The sequence below is a fragment of the Cibotium barometz genome, chromosome 33, assembly GCF_041138505.1.
Source record: "Cibotium barometz isolate CiBa-2024 chromosome 33, ASM4113850v1, whole genome shotgun sequence".
Classification (NCBI taxonomy): Eukaryota; Viridiplantae; Streptophyta; class Polypodiopsida; order Cyatheales; family Cibotiaceae; genus Cibotium; species Cibotium barometz.
The window spans coordinates 24,231,905-24,254,451 of record NC_141078.1 but is presented as its reverse complement, the minus strand read 5'-3'; the positions used below and the strand labels follow the sequence as shown (position 1 = coordinate 24,254,451).

The 22,547-nt window shown below is 46.0% G+C and overlaps 2 protein-coding genes across 3 annotated transcripts in view; both read left to right on the top strand.

Annotated features, from left to right (window-relative positions):
• LOC147619421 (shikimate kinase 3, chloroplastic-like) overlaps positions 1-11,528 on the top strand; it is a 33,408-nt gene extending 21,880 nt beyond the window's left edge. The window contains exons 2-10 of one of the 2 annotated variants that reach the window (XR_015261848.1): positions 7,261-7,319; positions 7,417-7,544; positions 7,625-7,712; positions 7,885-7,967; positions 8,100-8,232; positions 8,360-8,438; positions 8,541-8,605; positions 10,322-10,488; positions 10,916-11,528. Coding sequence is in view for 1 of the 2 variants with exons in the window: in XM_086773067.1 (XP_086629193.1) it covers positions 7,261-7,319; positions 7,417-7,544; positions 7,625-7,712; positions 7,885-7,967; positions 8,100-8,232; positions 8,360-8,438; positions 8,541-8,605; positions 10,322-10,387 (701 nt within the window). In the remaining variant the exon portion in view is untranslated. Of the gene's footprint in view, positions 1-7,260; positions 7,320-7,416; positions 7,545-7,624; positions 7,713-7,884; positions 7,968-8,099; positions 8,233-8,359; positions 8,439-8,540; positions 8,606-10,321; positions 10,811-10,915 lie in introns of those variants that run through there. The other variant, XM_086773067.1, reaches the window with a different exon arrangement.
• Positions 11,529-21,000: 9,472 nt separating this feature from the next.
• On the top strand, positions 21,001-21,998 carry LOC147619420 (dirigent protein 2-like). The gene has a single exon (XM_086773527.1). The coding sequence runs from the start codon at positions 21,206-21,208 to the stop codon at positions 21,722-21,724; it is 519 nt and encodes a 172-aa protein (XP_086629653.1). The 5' UTR covers positions 21,001-21,205; the 3' UTR covers positions 21,725-21,998.
• Positions 21,999-22,547: the final 549 nt, after the last annotated feature.

Sequence of the window (22,547 nt, the reverse complement as noted above, 5' to 3'; positions counted from 1 at the left end):
AGTTCCCGTTTGATGCCATGATCTGCACAAAATCTGAGAAATATAGTCGAGGAGAATTCACCTCCTTTATCAGCCCTGAGAGTCTTAACCTGAAATCTAGACTCTTTCTCCACCATCACGTGCCAATCCTTGAACCGTGCAAAAGCTTGGTCCTTCTGGGAAAGAAAGTAGACCCACGTGAATCTGGTACAATCATCAACAAGCAGCATAAAGTAGAGAGATCCTCCCAAAGATGGTGTCTGCTGAGGTCCACACAAGTCAGTGTGAATCAACTCCAATGGTTTCGAAGCCTGCCTAGAAGCCTGCTTCGGAAAGGATTCCCTGTGCTGCTTACCACGTATGCAAGAACTGCAACGCCCTTGCCTACTACCAACATCTGGCAAGCCAACCACCATCTGGTCTCGGAAAGCTCGCCTCAATGCATCCACATTTAAGTGGCCAAAACGAAAGTGCCACAAATCTTCGACCTGATAACTTGTCAACGAGGAGAGTGTAGAGAGCTTGTAGATACCATTCTCCACACCGCCTTCCCAAACAACCTGGCCAGTCTGACGGTCCCGTAGAGCAACTGAATGCTCCTCAAATTCCACCCGAAAGCCAGTCTTGCATTCTTCATGCACTGACAGAAGATGAAAATCCAGAGCAGGGACATAAAGAACACGGGAAGCATGCTTGCTCCCCTTGCCGTCGGGAATAATCTCCATCCGGCCCTCACTATGTATCGGAATAGTGGAGTTGTCGCCAATAAAGATGCGACCTGACTGCCGTTTCAGATTCAAAAAGAAGTCACGGGTTGGAGTCATGTGCCTGGAAGCACCACTGTCAAGAATCCATTCCCGGGTATCCTTCGCGGTGAAGCCAACTGCCTCCTCGCTCGAAGATGATGAAGCATTGGAGTCCATCATCTCTAAGTGCACAAATGCCGGAGTCTTTGCAGCTGAGGCTGAGGAATCAGCACTCTTCCCTGTCCGCTTAGGACACTTCCTCCAATAGTGGCCTTTCTCGCCACAATCATTGCAGAATCTTTCGGCCTTAAGCTTCTCTCGTTCTGAGTCAGGCTTCTTCTTAGAAGACTTCTCCGGTGAAGCCTTCCCTTTGCCCTTGTTGTTATTCCGGCCTTTCGACCGTTGGCCAGTTAAGGCCTCCGAACCGCCGCCGTGAGGAGGGTTCGTGAAATGTTCCTCCTGGTCCAAGACCATTGGCACAAGCTCCTCCCAGGTAATGGTGCTGAGCCTGCCACTCGTAATCAACGAGGAGTAGAAAGCAGAATACTGAGCAGGCAAGTGGGACAGCAAAGTGATGGCCATGTCTTCAGATGATATCTCCTTCCCAGCTTGTAGGACTTCCTGCTGAAGGGCTTGCAGCTTGTTAATGTGTTCCCGCATCGTCGAGGACTTTGCAGGGTTCATAACCCGCATCTGCACTTCCAAGGAGATCCGTTTCATGGGTGATACCCTGTTATAAAGAGAAGCCAAGTGCTCCCATATGCCTCTCGCCAGCGTCATGTGCTTTACATGATTGATCACTTGTGGTGTGCAGTTGAGAAAAATAAATGACCGGACCCTGGCGTTGACACGATCCCACATGTGTGCCTGTGCCTCTCGGTCCTTCCTCATCGACTGTAACTCCCCTTCCTCTGCTTCCGGCCATGGAACCCCGATGATGATGAAATCAGCAAGGTCATATGACTCCAGCAGAGACTCCATCATGACCTTCCAGATGCCGTAATTGGACCCGTCCAAGTGACGGTCCACTGGGAACGTGGGGAGAGTCGGAATCTTCACGTGCTTCTCAGCCATCTCTAATAAATCTGCCATCGCGGGGAGTAAACTGAAAGGGTGGGTGGGTGGGAAAAAAAATCTCTAAAACCTGCAAGTGGCTGTCCAGCACCTTAGCCCACCTTTCTCTTGCACCTTCTCTTCCCAAACCGTCCAAAACAGTCCACCAATCAACAACCTAACGCTCCCCCTCTTGCTCAGAAAAACTCCCAAGATCTATCACGAGCCTAGGGCTCTGATACCATGTCAGAATATGTAGCGGAAATGATAACCAAACTTGGGTTGACAAGAGCAAGTAGAATGCAGAAAATAGACAGCACAAGAAACACAAAAAAAGGTGTGTAAACTCTTCTCTATACACAAGATCCCGCAAACAACTGAATGAATAAGTGGTGGGGGGCATGGGGCCTATTTATATGCCCCATGCAAGCAGTCGGCCAGCGCTGGTGGCTCTCCACGACTGCATGAAGCAGTCGGCCAGCAGTAAACACCTCCATGACTGCATAAAGCAAGTCGGCCAGCAGTAAATACTCCACGCTTGCTGATTGGGCAGTCGGCCAGCCACACGACTGCTGAATGGACAGTCGGCCAGCCACCAGAAGCTCCTGCCAACATCTGGCATCCATCCACACCACCAAAAAATGGGGAAAAATAGGGAAAAAATACAGGGAGTGAGGAAAAATGATAAAACACCTATACAGGGCGGGCACACCCACAACAGAGGCCCTGGTGTAAAAAAATAGACAGGAGATGACTTCTAACAGCCTGGAGATGCGAAATCAATGGGATGCCAAGAATGCTTCTATCCCCATGAATCATGACAGGCTTAGGAAAACCTTTACAGATAGTAAAAGTGTCCTGTCTCCAATGGTGATAGGCTCATACTGACGGAACCACTGAATTCCTAAGATTATGTCACACCCCAACAGAGGGGAGATGATGAAATCTCGTTGGAATGAGGCCTTTTGAACTTCAAAGGCAAATTGCTGTGCCTTCTGGGAAATGTGGGTGCGAAGACCGGGTGTAAACCCGTCCACATCCAGATGATATGGGACTAATGTGCAGTTCAATTTATTAGCCAACTGGGGAGAGATGGCGTCTTTAGAACTACCCATATCGAAAAGGACTACAAACTGCCCTTGGCAGAGCCATAAGCTCGGATGAGGCTCTTCTGTGCAGCATCGCTCTCACCCTCCTGCTTAGAATCAAATACCACTGATGGCATAGGATGCATAGAAGGTAAAAGTTGAACCGCATTGGTGGTAGTAGGCGAGGCTGGAGGAGCTGGGGAGGCTGTGGCAACTGTGGCAGAAGGGGCTTTAGCGGCTTGTTCCGCTTGCCATTTGTGGCAATCCTTCTTACCATGCCCTATGATGTGACAGAAAAAACATCTATTTTTTGACTGATACTTCTTTTGCTCCTCTGGAGGAAGATAACCTCCAGTAATGCCTGCTTTAGCCTTTTCATCGGGGGTTTTCTTAGGCTTAGATTCTTTGTCTTTCTTACCCCTTGAACTGGAGCTATCACTGCCGTCCTTCTTAGCATCTTTAGAAGATGCGTTACCTTTCTCGGGCTGTGCAGTGGATTGCTGCTGCTGGGGTTTGGTACGGGACTGAGATGACTGCTTGGGCTTGCCTCCGTTCATCTTCATTTCTTCATTCTGAGCGAGAGTCAAAGCCCGGTCATATGTACTGGGTTCAAAGTTACGAACAGTGAACCGAATGTTAGGATCAATCCACGAATGAATTGCTCCATCTTGGCCTGTGCAGATAACCCTAACTGCTGTGCTAAAGTGATAACCTTGCCGGAAAACTGAAGCACTGGGGATCCGTTCTGTCTGAGTCCATAGAACTCATCTGCCAGACCGGTCATGTACTGGGGCGGGAGGAATCTGGTCTTCAGGTCATGGACAAAGGTATCCTTGCTGAAAGCTGTGACACCTGTGGTCCGGTCTGTATAGAGATTAGACCAATGCTGCCACCAAGTGACTGCCTCATCAGTGAGATGGGGAGCTGCTACGTGGACTCTATCCTGAGGATCTGTGATCCGAGCTAATGGAAAATGAGCAGTAAATTGATGAATAAATTGATTTACTGCTAAATGATCACACTTACCATCATACTTACTGAAATTAGGTTGACTGCGAATGACGGTAGTTGATGCTGCGGATTGCTGGCTGGTGGCACACAAGACTGGGGATGCTGAAGAGAGGTGTTGGTATCTAAGATGAATGGCCTCCTTTTCCCTTTGGTGCTTGAGTAACATACGTTCTCGATTGAGCTCTCGTTGGTGCTCCCGAGTGGCGAGTTCAGCCTGACGCCGGTCTTTGTCGATCTTGCGTTGGGCTTCCTCATAGTCCCGGCTTTCTGCTTTTTCTAGTTGCTTTCTAGCTTCTGCTTCTGCTTTTTCTTCTCTCCTTTGGGCCTCGTTCTCTCTCCTTTGTTCCATCTGAAAGAAGAGGGAGATGTAGTCGGGTGCTACTGGAGGCGGAGGAGGACGTGCTGCTGCTGCCTCCAAGAGTTGGAGACGCTCCATGAGGAGCTGGTTCTGAGCTCTAAGAAGAGCTTGGTGTCTGCGGTAGACGGAAGGGCAAGGTCTCCTTCGGGGGAGACATCTTCCGGCTGATGAGTACTCTCCTCTGTAGACATGATGCTGAAGTCGGTGGTCATGCCGGAATGCAATCTAACCATCCAAGGATGCCCTCACGCTAGGATACGGTGTGTGTGTACAAGCTGAATCTGATACCAATGTAATATGCAGCGGACGTCTTCGTATTGGAGGATCTTGTCACACAAATGCTCACACCGTCTTCTGTATCCTGAGTTTCGTGAGTTTAGCAATCCACTTTAATACTTCAAACTTTAGAGTGATATGAGAGAGAGAGATGAGAACTGTACACCGTATGGGGTCCCGAACTACCCCACTGAAGGGCCCCCTATCCCGTTACCGAGATAGTATTTGCTTTATTATCTTTAAAGAGACTGACGGTGTGACTGACGATAAGCCAAACGCAAGACATCTGAAGACCAAGTGCTGGGCTGAACTGTGCACTGCTGTAGGAGTACCAAAGATGTCCAATCTCGAGCCTATGCACTCTTCCCAATGGTATGAGGGAGGGATGCAAAGCTAGGGCTGAGAGAGGGGCTGTTTGGGACTGTTCTAGACTGTATAAGAATGCTGTAAATGAATGAGAATGCTGCGTTTTACCTTCACCAAGTGGCTGGAGCAAAACGATGAATGAATGAATGCTGAAAACTGCATGGATGCAGAAAACACAAGATGGACTGAAGGCTGAATGCTGAACTGCTGCGTTTTACTGATGTAGATGGCTGAATGCTCATGCGTTTGCGGCACCTAGGGCTGTAGGAGACAAACGGTGAAGAGAGATGGCTGAAACTGCAATCGCCTATGCTCCTTATGCTGAGGATGACAAGCGCTTGATGGCTCTCTTGCTGAATATGATGAATGAATAGATGATTGTGCAAAGCCTCTATTTATACTAGTGATGTTGCTAGTCGGTTGGCACTAGATGCTGGCCGACTGCTATATAAACATTAAATGCTTAATGATGCATAAATGCTGAAAATGATGGGAAAAATACCAAAAAAATCCTAGATAAATCCTGGATAATTCCTAGATGCTATTTGAGGTTCTTGCAATGGTCTAGATGCTATGCATGAATGATGTGCAATATGCAGGATGCTTCTGATGCAAACCCTAAGGTTTCTACTGACTGTATATGCATGAATGCGTCTCTTTAAGAGGGTTAAGGGACTTAGATTGATTGACTGACTGACTATGGCTGAGAATGACCTATGTAGCTCGTGCCTGACTTATCCTGGACTGAGGATATACAATGGGGTCACGGCGTACGACAAAATCATCCTGAATGGAACTAATATTATACAAATGTTGCACTGCTGATGATGAGCCAGCTTGTCACCATGCATTACAGTGTAGAGTGCATGTGACATCATGGCTTCTTGTCCACTCGGCATCCACAAACGAGTCCAGCTATTGTTCACATTAAAAGACTCTTTCACATGAGTCCTGCACACAGAAGCTTTCTCCCTCCGTCAAGGCTACCACAACCATCCATAGTCTCTGACCCTATGAACAGCATCACACCAAGACACATCCAGTGCTCCTGCATCACAACAAAGACTCCAAACTGTTTCCCAAAAGAGAACTCGCATCACAGCACAGCATACTATACAGTCGACACACCTGTACCAACCCTCTCTGCCTTCCAAGGGTACTATCCATCTCAGTCATGGATTCCTGAACCCCTGTCCAATCAGCAGCAAGGCTGTACCAAACATGTGTCCATTCCTATACCCTCTGCTTGCATGTGACCTATCTCCTGGCCAAACCTGATGCAAGCTCACATGGTTGCATGCTCATGGAGCAGATTGTTTTCTTCCTGTTGGAAAGGAACATGGGGACCTACAGTTATGGGCATATTTATGTTTCCAGATGTTTCATGAGGAACAGGTAACTGGATGTATGCCGTTGTTGGCATTGTTTTGGAATGGTGCTGAGAATGGTTCTGTATGGAAACAGGATAAAGGTTTCAAGGGGAAACAGACCTAAAGGTTTCATGTGGAAACCTTTAGGTCTTAGGTTTCTCGAGGAATCATGTTTTTCTCCCATGCCAAGAAATACATCCAAGTGACCTGTACTTGCAGCCGGAAACCCAAGCACATAGTTGAATTTGCAGCCAACCCGACAGTAGCCAATAGGGGGAGCAAACGTGCTGCAGCTCTCCTGCAGTTCTGTTGTAGCTGACCTCTCTCCAAAAGCATGGACAGCCCCTGTGCTCTTGCAGTCCAGCCTACCCGCGTTCCAAGGAGAGAGAGAGAGAGAGAGAAAGTGAGCCCCTGTGCACTTGCAGTCCAGCCTGCCCGCGTTCCAAGGAGAGAGAGAGAGAGAAAAAGTGCATGTGCTGCAGCTATCCGACTTTTGTGTTGCTGCCCGACCAGACCGCTAGCCTTCCACAAGCAAAAGCTCCTGTGCGTGTACTGCAGCCGGCCCTTCCCAGAGAGAGAAAGCACACCCATGTAAGCTGCAGCCTGACTCTTCAAGAGAAAAACACAGGGCCGTGACAAAGAGGGGCAAGGCCAGCACCATATGAAGCCTCCTAATGGTACTACCACCTGTTCATGCAGTCTCACGCCTCCTGAGGATCGCGTCTGTGCCCATCTTGCAGCTGCTGCCATTGCAACACTAGAGTAATATTGAAATAAAAAATTACCCTTAGTTTCTAGGTAACTAAGCATCTGCGTAACTCGGAGCCACTTGGATGAAAATTCGCAGGCCTATGGTCTCACCCTTCTGTCAACGTCAGGAGAGCCAAAGGGGGAGGCTGCCAAGATCTGAGCTGTAGAGTCTACATGTTTGATCAATGCAGTTGTAAACTTCACACATCTAGCAAAGCTTAATTTTTCTTCTTTTCTTTTTTGGGTGATGGCATGTGAATCAGACAAGAGTTTGATTGAGGCAGATGAAAAGGTTCAAGATGAGCAAGCATTGCTTTTGAAGGTCCTCATTCTTGTCAGCAAATGTTAGCAAATTTTAGAGACATAATAGAGGATATTGGCTTGTAGACTTCTGCTTAGATGTTTACCTTTGCTTGCAGAAAAGAGCCAGTGAACTAGTGACAGATTTGAGAGGAACTTGCATATATCTCATTGGCATGATGGGCAGTGGGAAGACCACGGTGGGAAAACTCTTGGCAGAAGCCTTAGATTACCAATTCTTTGACAGGTAGCACAACTTTTTGGACCTGGATAGCCTGCACTTGGGCACGGATTTCTCACAAGGTTTTTTTCCTCTGGTACTTGCAGTGATAAGCTTATTGAGGATGCTGCAGGTGGGATAACTGTTGCTCAATTCTTCAAGCAGCAAGATGAGGAAAGCTTCAGAAATGCTGAGGTCTGCTGTTATATGAAGATTGTACATTTGTGTCTGTTTTCTGTCTTCTTCCAATGAGCAAAGAGTGCTGAATTGTTATCAAGTTGGACAAGACTTATACATTTGAGAATAGTGTTAATTAAATCACTGGATGTTTTTTCGACCATATGATGATGATCCTTTCCTTGATCAGACGGAGGTCTTGAAGCAGCTCTCATGCAATGGCCGGTTGGTTGTAGCAACTGGAGGGGGTATCGTGGTCCGGTCAGTAAATTGGTGAGTATACATCTGCCCTCAATTTGTCGTAGATGTGATTGAAAGGGAGGGGCGAACATACAGTTCAGTGGTTTCATTATGCTGGCACTTGCAGCCAGGCATTTATGATATTCTATACACTCCATTGTGCAGGAGTTATTTGAGACATGGTGTAACAGTGTGGCTGGATGTGCCTGTAGAGGCCTTAGCAGAAAGGGTAGTTGCTGTTGGAACACATTCACGGCCTTTGCTTGGGGAATCAAATGGGGATTCTGCTCACATCCAGGTGAGTGATTGGTGTTGCCTTACTGGCCCTCTGTATTGCATAATGTTGAAGCTGAAGAGGTCTTAAGAGCAAAGTTATTGCTGCATAAGGATTGGTCTATTTTACCATGCTGCATGTGGTCTTGTAGGCCTTGGCTAGGCTCTCAAGCATTTTTGAGCGCAGGGCTCCTTTCTATGCTGATGCCGATGTTATTGTGTCTCTACAAAGTATGGGGGTTCCTTCTACTTTCATAAATTAGCAATGTTTTGTTGAGACTTACCCTGTGAATAAACAGAGTATCATCTATAAATTTATTTCTTTTTTGGCAGAATTGGCATCGTGTCTGGGATATCAACATGTGCGTTATCTCACTCCAACAATAATTGCTATCCAGGTATACTAGTAATGTTGTTTTACTCATGTAATCAGCTATTACGCTTGCTCTATGTTGTTGAATTGGGTTGATCCACTTTCGAGGCTTGTGTAGCTCTAAGTTGGCTCCAATACATTTCTTTCTATTGCCCTTTGAAAGTCACAGCTAAGCTGAGGACATGGTTCATGGTTTGAGAGGCTTGTGGTGGGTCTACATTGGCACCAATACTTTTCTTTTTAAGTTTGTTGATTCGCTTTCATTTTTGGGTCTATATATGGAAATCCCCATGTATTTGTTAAAGAGTTCTGAGATGTACATCTGTCCTGGTGGGCTCCGCATCTGAGCTTGTACTCCACTTGTCACACTCAGGGTGATGGGCAGAGAGAGAGAGAGAGAGAGAAAGAGAGAGAGAGAGAGATTTACGTCTTTGGGGTTGAAATGGGCCCTGAGACCAACGATGATACATTGTGTGAGTAGAGATGCACAGGGCATCTCCTATAACCTAAACAAAGCAGGCTTGTACTCCATTTGTCACACTCAGGGTGATGGGCAAAAAGAGAGAGAGAGAGAGAGATTTATGTCTTTGAGGTTGAAATCGTCCTTGAGATCAATGATGGTACATTATGTGTGAGTAGTGATGCACAGGGCATCTCCTATAACCTAAGCAAAGCATGATGGCGGAAAGTGGTACGGCGAGAAGACGTAGAAATTGTGAAATATGCGGAGATGGCACCAATGGTTAGGGAAGGCATGCACCAATGGTTAGGGAAGGCATGATATGTCAAAAGCCTGATAGGGTTGCAAAGCCGTCTCAAGACCTCTTACGGTGATGGTGGACACGAGGGAGATGCAAACTCATGGATCACCATAAAATCGAAAGTGGTTCTCTGTCCTTTAAGTAGACTGTGGGCGGGGGTGTGGCAATGCATGGAGGTGGTCTCTTCTGCTGAGCTTTGGGTGTTTGATGTGTTCTGCATGTCGTTGTTTATGGATCACCATAAAATTGAAAGTGGTTCTCTGTCCTTTTAAATGGACCGTGGGCGGGGGTGTGGCAACACATGGAGGTGGTCTCTTCTGCTGAGCTTTGGGTGTTTGCTGTGTTCTGCATGTCGTTGTTTAAGGGCCTTTCGCAGCTCCTAGGTGTTTAAATGTCAGGATGGAAGTCTCTGCAGCTAAAATCTGTGTGTGTGCCTTGGTCTAGTGCACTTGCATCTCCTTGCATCTGGTTCAGGCTCAGCGCTGTCCAGTGCCTTGTCTCTGGGCAGGAAGGGTCCATTTAGGGGGGATAGGCCTATGTTTTTAGATGGGATATGCTCAGAACTGCTGCCTACATTTTGGGTATCTTATGCCTACACAAGGCTTAGCTCATGAATCCTCCCTTCACTTCACACCATCGGCGCCCTTAGATCTCCTTACTCCCAAGTTATGGTGCATTCCTATGTTCTCAGCACTTTCCCCTAGCCTCATAGACTTCAGCTCTCATGGTCCCCTTTTTGCATGCATGATTGATCTTCTTGATCGTGAAGCACTTATGTGTAGACAAGGTCAAATCCATGCCCATGTTAGCACTCTTTAGTAGCTGGTAAACTTTTTTTTTGAAGAAGTCAGCTGTTCTAATAAGGATTTGGTTAATTAACTCCTTCCACATTCTTGACTCTGCAAATCTGCATCATGAAAGTCATCAGTATATATTTTGTTGTTCACGAAGTTCCGTATAATTGTTTTTGACAAGTGCAGGTGCTTGAAGAAATCAACAAATTGATTGTACTGAAAAAACAAAAAGATGCTGCATCTTCAGCTTGATCACCCTGAATTTGATGACAATAAGAACTCCTCAAGCTTGCCTAGAAAGGAAGGGCTCCCGTGGAGAGGTCATTGAGGAGTTGTTATGATGGCACCCAAGAGTATGTTATACATCTTCAGCTTTTCTGCCAAATCTGGAGGGTCAGCTTATCTGCATCACAGGACCTACACAGAGCACTAGTTCAAATCCTTTTTATATCAATGGCAAATCTTCATGCATGTTACATTGGACATAGCCTGGAGAAGCATAAAAACTGTGCTAAGAATCAAGGCATGGGTTGGGGTTGTGGTTTTGGTGAAATGGGAAGAAATCAGGTTTGGGAAGGTTTTTGAATTTGTAAAGCCAATGGCCATGTATAATAATATCCTTGGGATCTCATTCCATAGTCCCCTTATTGAAAGGACTTTTACCTTTTTCCTTTTGTATTTGAAGAAAAGTACCATCTATTTACAGTTTTGTTATGGTTTTCATAAAGAAGAGTCCTCTAATAGATTTGTGACTCCTGCAAAGATGGTTGGTGGTAGCAGCGAAAATGTGGTTGGTCAATCCTAGCTGGAGTGCCAAGCAAGCAGATGTGGCAGATCTTTTTCATCCAAGGGGTATGTACTACGTAGCGGCTCATGCATTGTCTGCTGCGCTCTCGACCAACCACCCTCATTTCTGTCAAACCAGTGGAGAGGAGAGATTTGTGCAAGTGTTATTTACAATGGGCAACCAAATGTGGGTGAAATTTGGCCACCACCAAAATTGTAGGAGAATTCAAATGCCAAGTGGGAGGAAGTTAAGCCATTTTCGCTAATGGTGCCCCTTTTAAACACAATTGGTTACTGGTGTAGGATTAAATTAGATTCTATGCCTGGAGAAATAAATGAGAAAGAGCATCATTCATGTCACGACAACTACTTGGAATGTGCACTAGAAGCTCTTCATAGAGCGGAGTTTCAATGCAGGTCTGGGATTAGTAGCACAGTAGAGGCTTATATTCTCGAGTGTCAATGTAAATGTGTTGCAATCTTACTATTGTCAATGTGATAATGTTACCTATTTGTTGTGTCCTAGGTCAATAAGAAGCGGAAGATGACAATTTTGAAATCCACATAACATCAATGAAAGCATGCTCTCTTGTTGATTGATCTAAAATGGTTTAGAACCTAGTTCTCTGCATGTAACCGTTCATGTGCAATAAGCCTTTTCTTAAATGTGAAATTGTTCACAAGCTTAAGAGCTCATGGTCATGATCTTAGAAATTGTGTACAAAGTAGAAATGTTCTCACAAAGCTTTATTGCATAACCATTGAGAACTTATTCCTAAGTCATACTAGTCACAAAAGCATTTGGCAATCTCTCTCTCAGCTTAGGCAATGGTCCCTATCCTCTTATATGTATCTTATATGTAGATGCCATAGCTCTCATATCAGATTTAGTGCTCCCTATCTTCTTATATGTATCTTATGTGTAGATGACATAGTTTGTCCTCATATTAGATTTAGCAAAGGGGATGAAGAGACACCTTGATGCACTTCAATATTTTTGTTATAGAGGGATCTTACATTGAATCTTGGTAAGACCAAGATCATGCTCTTTAACACTTCACATGAGTTTGTATTCAAAAATTCCATGCATGGAGTTGAAGTGGTTGAGCTTATCTTCTCTCATGTTAACCTTGGGATCAATTGCACTGGCCTAATTCTCTCCATGAGAACAGCCACTAAGTCTTGTCTGGTGAGAGGTTGTGTTGTTCGAGATTAGCCAGAGAGACAATGTTTTCATATCGAGCACCAAGAGCTACTTGTTTGGCAGCTTGGTGAGACCGGTCATGATGTACGAGGGCTCATTTAGGGGACTAGACTGGGGAGAGGGATACTGAAAGAACGTAGAGAGGTTTCATGTTGTGATGTGCTCTTGCATAGAGCAAACCATTGTTGCTACATGAGATAAGCTTGCTTAGCTTGAGGCAAGCTTGTTGGTCCTTGATATGCTTGTCCACTACCAATTGAAGGCGTTGAGTGGAGGGTCCACCTCATACTTTTCCTTGGGCCAAGGGGAAATTTCGCCTACCTATAGGGGAATAGGGGTAGGGAAGGCACATGGTTGGGGTTCCTGGTAAGGAGGGGTTTTCGATGTGGAGAGTGTGGTGCTGAGAGAGGCATCAAGAAGGGTGGGTGGATATATTGGACGACGAAGGTTGGTCATGGGGCAGCGGGCCCAATCCAAGATAGAGGAAGGAATGTGGTGAGGGTGGCATCAGAGAAGGGGGTGGCGAGGGTACATGAGGCAGGATGGTTTGTGGTGAGTGAAATAGCGGAAGGGTGGTTGGTGAGGATGTTGGAGGGGGAAGCTGGTGTCAGAGAGGACTTTGGTGTGGAGAGTGGGGGGTTCGAGGGGATGGTCATGGGCACTAGGTGACGGGATGGGTAGCGGTTGAGAGGGGGGGCCCTTGTGGTTGTGGAAGCGAGGGGCGTGATGAGGGTGCTGGGGGCGAGATTGCGGGGCATGTGGGTCACCATGGGTGGGCGGATCATTGCTGCCATCGTTGTTGTCATCACTGTCGTCTCCATCTCCCACGGGGGCTGGTGTAGGTCTTTTGGAGAAGAAGAAGGCTTTGGCATGTCGACCTCTTCGATGCTGAAATCTTGGGGGAAAGCCACATGTGAGTCATAAAATTGGATTATGGTGGTGGTGGCTATGATTTCCAGTTGATGGTAGATCCTACTGTACAGTACAAAGAGGCCTTGGGAGAATATGATTTGATGGCATGACGAAAAAGGATTTTGTAGGCCAGGTAGATGTCGAACAATCCTTGCCACTCCATGTAGGCAAGGGCACTAATGGATTTGGATGAAGCATATGGGTACGGTGAGCTTGATGAAGGCATCAACGTTTATGGCTTGTTTGTACTCTAGGAGATGGGCCCAAGTGGAGAGGTTAGCGGTGAGAGGGTGGATGGGGAGAAGAAGATTTTGGGGTTGTCAAAAGAGATTTGGCTCTAGAAGAAGAAGGTGACAAGTAGGTTAATGGAGTGGGAAGGGATTTTGTGATGAGGTAGGAGAGGGTAGAGGCAGTGATGGGCTCGTCGAGAAAGTTGGAGGAGGTTTAGTTGGAGGGCGTGGAAGTTGAGTTCGAGGATGTGGGTAGGGTTTTGAGGGGAATAGGAGATAGATGGGCAACTGGGTGGCAGCATCCATCAAGGTGTTGACCTTGCGTTGTGCTTCAATGGATGTCTGCCCCAGAGTTGTTGGCTGTGCTTGACTAGTGCATTCCTCAACTACTCGTATTTCCTCATCCTTTTGTGCCATTGTCTTCTATGTGACGTGTTTGTAGGCCTCAAAGCATGCACAAATCTGGTTGCGGCCGTCCTGGGTGATGCGGCGCATCTCTTGTGCTTCCCACCGAGCGACATCATGGGCTGACTTGGCTTCTTCCTAGGCTGTGTGGAGAACCCTCATAGTAACCTTGTGTGAAGGAGACCTTCTTAGGTGCCCATGAGTGAGTGCTGGTGCATCGGGCAGATAGCTTTGGTGCTGGGGTTTGTGCGGAGACGGTTTGGGGCGGCAGGATCTACTGCTGGTAGTTAGTAGTGCTAGTCAAGTTAGCAGTATTAGCAGGCGTCGTTGGCGTGGCTTGCAGCTTCTGGAGTTTGTTGTTGCCAATGAGGGTATGTTGGAGAGAGTGTCTAGGGAAAGGATTGGCCTCGTTTTGGCAGTACAGTTTTATCTTTTTTGGTGATCATGGGAGTTGGGATTGGTGAAGAGAATTGTATGCCTTGTGGGCAGTGGGATCCGCGGCTCCGGTTCTTCATCTGTCATGAGGACTATAACTTTTCCTCTGAGGAAAGTTGTAGTGTTGCTTTCCTTGCTTCCCAATCAATGTGACACCTGTTGTGGCCCATCCATCCCCTTCCAAGGAGGATTTCTTCTTGCATTGTCCTTGCAGCCATGACATATAACTTTTCTTCCAGAGGGTTATTCCCAATGTGAAATAGAATTGTAATAACACCTAGGCACTTAACACAATTTAAAGCAACAATACTGACAATGGTTGGGGTGTGGAGTAAAGTTGGTTGGCCGAGAGAGTTCCACGTGATGTAGGACATTAGCACCTATGTCTACTAGTGCTAATTTTTGAGTAAATCTTGTCGGTGTGGTCATTCCTAACCACAAACGGACAGGTTTGACTTCCTGGTCCTCTTCTTCTAGGTCCACTACTTGAGCTATGTTCACATAAATTTGCTTGCCTCTAAGTTTCCCTTGCCTTTCCTTGGCCTCTTTTTGTGCTGTCTTTTTCATCTCACTCTGTTTTTTTCCCTCCGTTTAAGGTGAATTACTTTCAAGGCATTTTGCATGAGCGGTACATAGTAGCATCATAATTTATTACCATTGAAATAACCCGCCAATTCGATGCGTAGAGCGCCTTGTGGGGTTATTTTGATCACTAGGAAGGGTCCTAGTCCTCTATATTTAAGCTTCTTTTGTGGTTTTTTGTGTTATAAGGAAGGACCATGTCCCTCTCATTCATCTCTTTGTCTTTGAGCTGGTCATCAAACCATTGCTTTGCCGGGCCTTAATTTTTCTACAATTATTTGGTCAAACCGAACGGCATGACACAGTATGCATGTGCCCCATTTAGTTGCAAAGCCATTTTATGTTGATCTTTTGGGTCTATTAGCACTTGGTTGTAGCTGGAAAACCCATTAAAGAAGTTGTAGGCCTCCATTCTTATGACACGCTCTTCTATGAAGGGCAGCAGATAGTGATCTCGTATCGTGGTGGCGGCATTGACCTTTTTGAGGTCCACACATACTCTAACTTTTCTGTTCTTCAACAGCAACCCAATCAAAATCGTCATCTCTAACTGCCGGTCGACGTGCGCGTCGAGGCTGCTGTGCACGTCGAGGAGGCTGTGTCGGCTGCGGGGGTCGTCAAATGTCTGCGGGGAGGTCTGCCTCAAAGGCAGGATCGTGAGCTGGTGCCGGTGTACTCGGGAGCTCACGAGTCCCAAAAGCTGCTATGGCCCTCTCTCTCTCTCTACGTCGTGCTAATGCAAGACGCCTCTGTCTGTAAACCCAAAATCTATAATCTGCAATGGTACGTGTCTGCCACTCTGCTCGTGTAAGCTCCTCTGCTGTAAGGACACGCTGCTCATGAGAAGCAGCACTGCTGCTAGCACCATCACCCGAGGTGCCACTAGGGCCAGCACCACCCACGCGCTCATATGCTGTGACCTGGCTCTCATGTAGGACTCTCTGGTAAGCATTGAACTCATGTGAGCTCCACTCTATCTCAGGAGGCACCTCAGGCTCCTGGGCTCTATCGTCGAAGGCGTCGAGTCCCAAGTCCATAGCTGATGTAAAGTCGACAGGCCTGCCAGTCCTGGCATCTACTCGAACGAGGCCTGGGTGAAGATCATCGATGCCCAATACCCTGTACGTCGCTAGGTCGACGCGTGCACGGCAGGAGGGGCATGCTGAGAACCGGACTAGCTCCTGGGTGATGCAAGACAAGTGGAAAATATGTCCACATCCCAGGGCATATCCACCTGTACTATCAATGTCCTCGATACATAAAGAGCAGCACGCATCACGTAGGAAGGGTGGTGCATCCTGCGGGAGAGGTCGTCGAAAAACCTCTGTGTGACAGGCCGTGGATATAAAGGTAGGTAAGGCACTGTCATGTCCGAGGATCTACGAAACTCTCGAACATGCAGCATCAGCTGCTCTGCCATGTGCTGGGCAATCTGCTCCATAATCTGATGATGCTGTGCCTCTCAGCTCTGGAGCTCTCTACCTCGGTCCGAGCCTACGCAAAAAAGTAAAGCATTAAAATAATTGATTAGTCTCTCATTAGGTATTACTTAAAGAAATTTATAACTTAGGACCTTAATTATAACTCTTTTACGTGCAAGAGAAACCTACCTGCTGGATGTCGGACTCTCTCAGATGCTGTGCCTTTGCAGTAGCTGCCTCTGCCATCTGTAATGCAGCTCTGAGGCGGTCAATCTCCGCTCTCGCCTCTACCAACTCCTGAGTGAGCCTCTCAGTGGTAGGTGTGGGAACCTACGTGACACAATCAACCATGCTGCTCATGTAAAAATATAGAAAAGTATATATAAACATGTAGATAAATGACCAAAAAAACTTAAGACGTAATATATATGTAAATACCTCGACATCTGTCTCGTCGGTACAGATCGTGAGAACAAGCGCACCACGTGCTGGATGCTCTCCGTGGTACTCCGTACGTCAATGCCGACCTGGGTGCCAAGAGCCTCTACTGTCGACAATGGCACAAATGAAGGATCTGTGGTAGGTGCTACACGAAGGGCTGGTGGAGGCCGCCTACCCTGGTCCTGGAGACGGCCTCGGCCAGCACCACCACCCGGACGATGGCTGGTGTAATCCACCTCCTCCCCTAAGACAAACTCCGCATATAACTGCTTTGCGAAGTATATGGGAATCTGGCGGTTGTTCGGCATCCTCCCATATGCGGCAACATATCGACTATAGATATGTGCCGCCATACGAGGATGCGAACACCGCGAAATAGTGAGGGGCTTGCCCGCCCCAGGCCTCATCCCACGACTATCGAGGAAAAGATCTAGGTAGGCTCCATCCCTAATAGGAGCAAGATCACAGACCTGACGATATGTCAGGCCATGTGACACAGGAGCAGTGCGATGGTGGGCTATCCACTCATCTACATAAACAATATCGTGAAGGCTACGAAGGGACGCAAGCATCGCCTCCAAGTCTGCCACGATATGTAATGTAGACGGTGTGTCTCTAGCACTCCTACGGATAGCCCGCTAACTCGCGGTCTATCTCCGCGATGAGGTCCGCAATAGATGAGCGGCCCTCCTCGTGTGACTCCATGCTAAAACCTAAGCCAAATGTGAAGGGTCCAATGTGAAGGGTCTAATGTGAAGGGTCTAATGCTTAGTGCTAAGTAGCACTAATGAAGCTATAAAACAATGCTAATGGGCTCACTAATGCTAATCCAAATCAAGAGAGCAAGGAGAGTGAAAACAACTTGTGACAATGAGGCAAAAAAAAAAGTTTTCCGGTTTTATAACCTCGATCGAGGTTCGGTAACATCATGCAATTTAGGGTTTGCAAGATTAACGCTCTGGATATTAGGGTTAGTGCAACATACGGCCAAGATACACACCTAATTTTAGGGTTGGGGAAGGATCGACGGTTGAGATTTGATATTACTATCTCGTTCGAGGTACATGGACGGCCACGATTTAAAGGCATTACCACGACAAGGTATCTCGACGGTCAAGATTCATTATATACCTCGATCGAGATATTTAAACGGCCGAGATCGCATCTTCCAACGTACGTGAATGGACGGTATAGATTGCGTTTACGTATCTCGATCGAGATAATTGGACGGTGGATATTGCATCTACGTATCTCGATCGAGATATTTGGACGGTGCAGATTGTATCTCTGTATCTCGATCGAGATATTTGGACGGCTGAGATTTGATCTCAGTATCTCGATCGAGATATGGGGACGGTGGAGATTGTATCCCATTACCTCGAACAATGAATGGTCGCGATTTGATGTTAATTTCTCGTTCGAGATACGTGGACGATGGAGATGTGCTAGTCAAATATGCCTAGGGGGATACAGCGTGGCCCTGATGTGGATCCGAGTGGCATAGATATCTCGATCGAGATAATGTGGTGGCGGTGACATGTATTGGTGACATGGATGACGCCTGGAAACCCGGACCTGCTAGCATGGCATTAGTTGGTATCTCGATCGAGATATGTCGATTTAGGCTCGGGAGGCACGTGTCGTCTTTTAATTCGCGGCACTATCACGATCGAGGTACTCCGCCCGAGATGCATGGATGTCCCAATTTTAGAGAGAGTGAACGAAAGTGAGTACCCTCATCTTGCAACCACCCTTCACATATATATTATGAGATTAAGCAGTGCATAAGTAATAGGCCACTCATTATTAAGCATTAGGCACCTAATAGCCACTTATCGCATTGTATATAAGTCACTTTCCCTCTCATAATGCAATATACTCTTCCATTATGCCTTCCATTATGCGATAGAGTCTTGCTTTTGCTAATTACCATCTCTAAGGCATGTTAGTGAGTGTGTATGAGTGACTTGAGGTGAGAGGAGGGATGACTCGTAGTCTAATGCAGCATGTGATAATGCATGGAAAATAGTGATAGAAATTGCTACCCATGGAGGTGTGGAGATCTTGAAGTGGCGTGCTCGAACTTGGCCATTGGAAAGATCCCCCCATAACAGTTGTAGCTCGTGAAGGTAAACTCTTGTGAATGTGTTTCTAGGCCCCCGAAATGGGACATAACAATCACATTGATTTTTAAATTAGATCTCCTTATCACCGAGATTATGGCATTCTTGAGGAATCTCCCCCTTTATCACAAGCCTCAACCCAACTTGGACCACCTTTATCACAAGCCTCAACCCAACTTGGACCACCTTGATTTGAATCAATGTAAAGTCCACATTTTTTATTTGGTCTATGAGGGGCCACCTACTTTTCCTTTAATCCTTGAGCTTGGTACATCAAGCTTCTTATCATCCTCCTCAAGGACCCTCTAGTCTCTCTCATTCATTAAAAAAATTTAAGAAAACAAGACTCAACATGGCATGGGGAACTTATAATGTGACAATAGATGCTACTCTCTCTTCTTTCAGAGAGCTTAGCACTAGCACTGAGCTTGTGGTAGTAGCTACATCAAGGATTTGATCCAAAGCATTGCCCAAGGATGCTTTAGATGCAACTAATACAACCCTTTCCATCACTGCCAAAAAAGGAATCATAGTAATGGGATTCCTAGATGGTGGCGCAAGAAATAGTGAAATTATTGGTCGCATTGACAGCTAGACATGGATGTTTTACATCAGATGGATATAAAGAATCGCTTTTCAAATGGAGACCTATGTGAACCACCAAGATCTATTCTTCACAAAAAGTATGTAAGTTGAAGAAAGCCTTGTGTGGGGCTTAAAATCAAGAACGCCTAAAGCATGGTTTAAGAGGATTAATATACACTGTTGATCATTGGATTCAAAATAACCATTGTTGATTTTTCAGTCTATGTGAAGAAGAATGATGTTGCCCAGGATTACATTATTGCTGATTTACGTGGATGACTTGTTGGGAGTAACAAGCAAGAAAGTATAAAGTAAATGGTTATGTTCAAATTTGACATAAATGAAATACTTATTGGGAATAGAAGCCATAAAGATAGATTATGGCATATTGATGATGCAACGATAATACGGGATTGACTTGTTAGAAACGTATGCAATGATAGAGACTTGGGTGAGTTGAAATACTTATTTTGGGAATAGAAGCCATAAAGATAAATCATGGCATATTGATGATGCAAAGATAATACCAGATTGACTTGTTAGAAACGTATGTAACGATAGGTTGCAAGCTAGTTAGCACTCCATCCACTAGAACACCATGCTTTGGTGAGTGGCCACATGTGACATTCATTATGATGATAGGTCATGGCATATTGCAAAGATAATACCAGATTGACTTGTTAGAAACGCATGTAATGATAGGTTGCAAGCTAGTTAGCACTCCATCCACCAGAACACCATGCTTTGGTGAGTGGCCACATGATTTGGCCATGCTTTGGTGAGTGGCCACATGTGACATTCATTATGGGTACTAGGAAGTAATAAAGGGACATTTATCGGTCACACATTTTAGACATAATGTGAACACACACACACTCCGAGCAAGTTAGTGTTCTCACATGATCTTCTCCTCTTGTAGTTATGATTTTTGTGTAGTTGAGTCGAGAATCTAAAGCATGTAACTTCATGAGATAGTTCATTTGTTAATCTTGTACTTGCCTTCCATTCTATTGAAGCAAAGAAGCAAAATCCCTAATTTTAATCTTATTTTTTAAGCTAGAGCATTAGAGAAGAGCTTGAAAGTTATGAAGAAGTTGTTTTGAATTACCATGCACTTTCGCTCCCCCTTTTTTTTCCAAGTCATCATCTGTGTCCTTCTTTAAAGAATACCTTTTCTCTTAAAAAAAAAAAGGGTTGTATTTTCAACCATGTTTCCCATGACCATTATTAAATAAGCGTTCACGAGGGTGTTTGTTTCTCTCAAATGATGCAAGGGCGTATAAACAAATCAACCCTTAACCTTGTGTGTCAACACCCTAGTGTTGTGATGGGGATGAAGAAATATATGTGTGCAATGAAACAAAAAATACACTACGATGACATACCACCTAGTGAAGGGGATATGGTGCCTATCTCCCAACGTTGTTGGTCCATCATAGTAAGAGAGGGGGCTAATCAAAATATATTAAAGAGAAGATGCAAGCCAGAAAGCAACGGGGAAACGGAAAATTCGAGTGCCCAAGTTTTTTTAACTGCTCTTATTCGTCAACGTGCAGACAGCCGAGAACGTACGTCGATTGCATCCACAGCCGGCTTGATTAAACAAGCCACGGCGGCTGTAAACAAATTAATACTTTCTTAATCATGACGAACTGCTGTTCATACAGCAAAGCAAAGGAGCGTGCGCGTGCGTGCGCACACACTCTCTCTCTCTTTCTCTCAGGACAAAAGGAGAAGCAGCTAGCTCTCTCTCTCTCTCACACACACACACACACACTCACACACACTGAATAAGCTCGCGTTCTCTCTCTGTCTCACACCTACACTCTCACGCACGCTCACACAAGAGAATAAGCTCGCGTTCTCTCTCTGTCTCACACCTACACGCAGCTCTCTCTCTCTCTCTCTCTCTCACACACACACACACACACGAGCTCCTCTTGATAATGGCTAGCCTCGCTAGCTCCTTCGCTTATGTAATGCTGCTGCTCGTGGCCGTTATGCGCTGCGCACACCCGGGTGCTGTGGCGGCTAGCCCCCCGACCTCGATCTTCTACTACATGCACATCAACGCAGACAACGATGCCGCCATTGTGAACAGCAGCAACCCACGGTTCGGCGGCCTCACGGCATACGACCTGCCCATCACGACCGACGTCAACGCCACCTCCGAGAGCCTGGGCTTTGTGAGGGGACTGGGCATTGTGTTCAACGGCTCCTTGAGCTCCACCCCTACGCAGGAGCAGCTCTTCAACACCATCTACTACGCCGATGGTGTGTACGCGGGCACCATCAGCCAGCACGGCCTCATCGACTCTAGCTTCAGTGGGGAGCCGACAGAGCTCGCCGTCGTGGGCGGCACCGGCGACTTCCGGCGTGCCCAGGGATACTCTGTGGCAGCCTTCGTCTCCTTTTCGCCTGTTGTGCTCTCCTGGAACGTCTCTCTCTTCTTTCCTCCATACTAAGGATGTTGGGTCCTCCATTGTCCCCCCCATGCACCCAAGCGTGTCTTTTACATGTATTTGCTCGGCCCTTTCACCCAAGTGTGTAAAGACCTTCATGTATTCTACACACTCCATCATTATCTCCTCCACACTAGGCTTACCCATCATTAAACAAATGTACATGCAGTGCATCATACCTTTACTAGTTGTTTATCACAAATCCATTTTCTATCATTTGTGAGTATGTAATCACCCATGCATGACCAATTTAATAGAAACTTCATTTAAAAAAAAACACTTCTCTCATGTTAGGCATTATCAACGTATGGGTGGTTGCAAGATGAGGTTATCTAGTTACATTTAGTGGGCGTCCTTGGCTTTAGCTTGAAAACAGGGATTAAAAAAAAAAAGAATAGCCAATCTCTCCTAGTTAGCCAAGAAGTTTCACTTTAAGGTCTTCTAATGAAACATCATATGCAAAGTTGGGTACCTAAAACTATAACCCATAACATGATTGTGGCAGGTCGGTTCTACTAGCAAATTCAACTTCATCGGAGGAGTCTTGAGTTCCAGCAGTAAAAGTGGGAGTTAGAGGCATTTCAGTTCACTCATCTAGTGGTTGTTACCAGTTTCACTCTTGATCGAGTAGTACAGATCCGAAAACATAGTTCTCGTCCTTGTTTTCGGCTTCGAGGAGTGAATGACCATGAGAGCATTTTAGAGCAGTTAAGAGCTAGAGAGAGTGCTGCTGACTAGATCTTTATCTTGATAATGACTAAATTTGGACTAGTTGGGTTAGCTCACTTATATTGTACTTAGATTTATTAGGAGTGACTAACCTCAA

Excerpts from the sequence above, each read along its gene's own strand:
- LOC147619420 (XM_086773527.1), top strand. The coding sequence starts at position 21,206 with ATGGCTAGCCTCGCTAGCTCCTTCGCTTATGTAATGCTGCTGCTCGTG.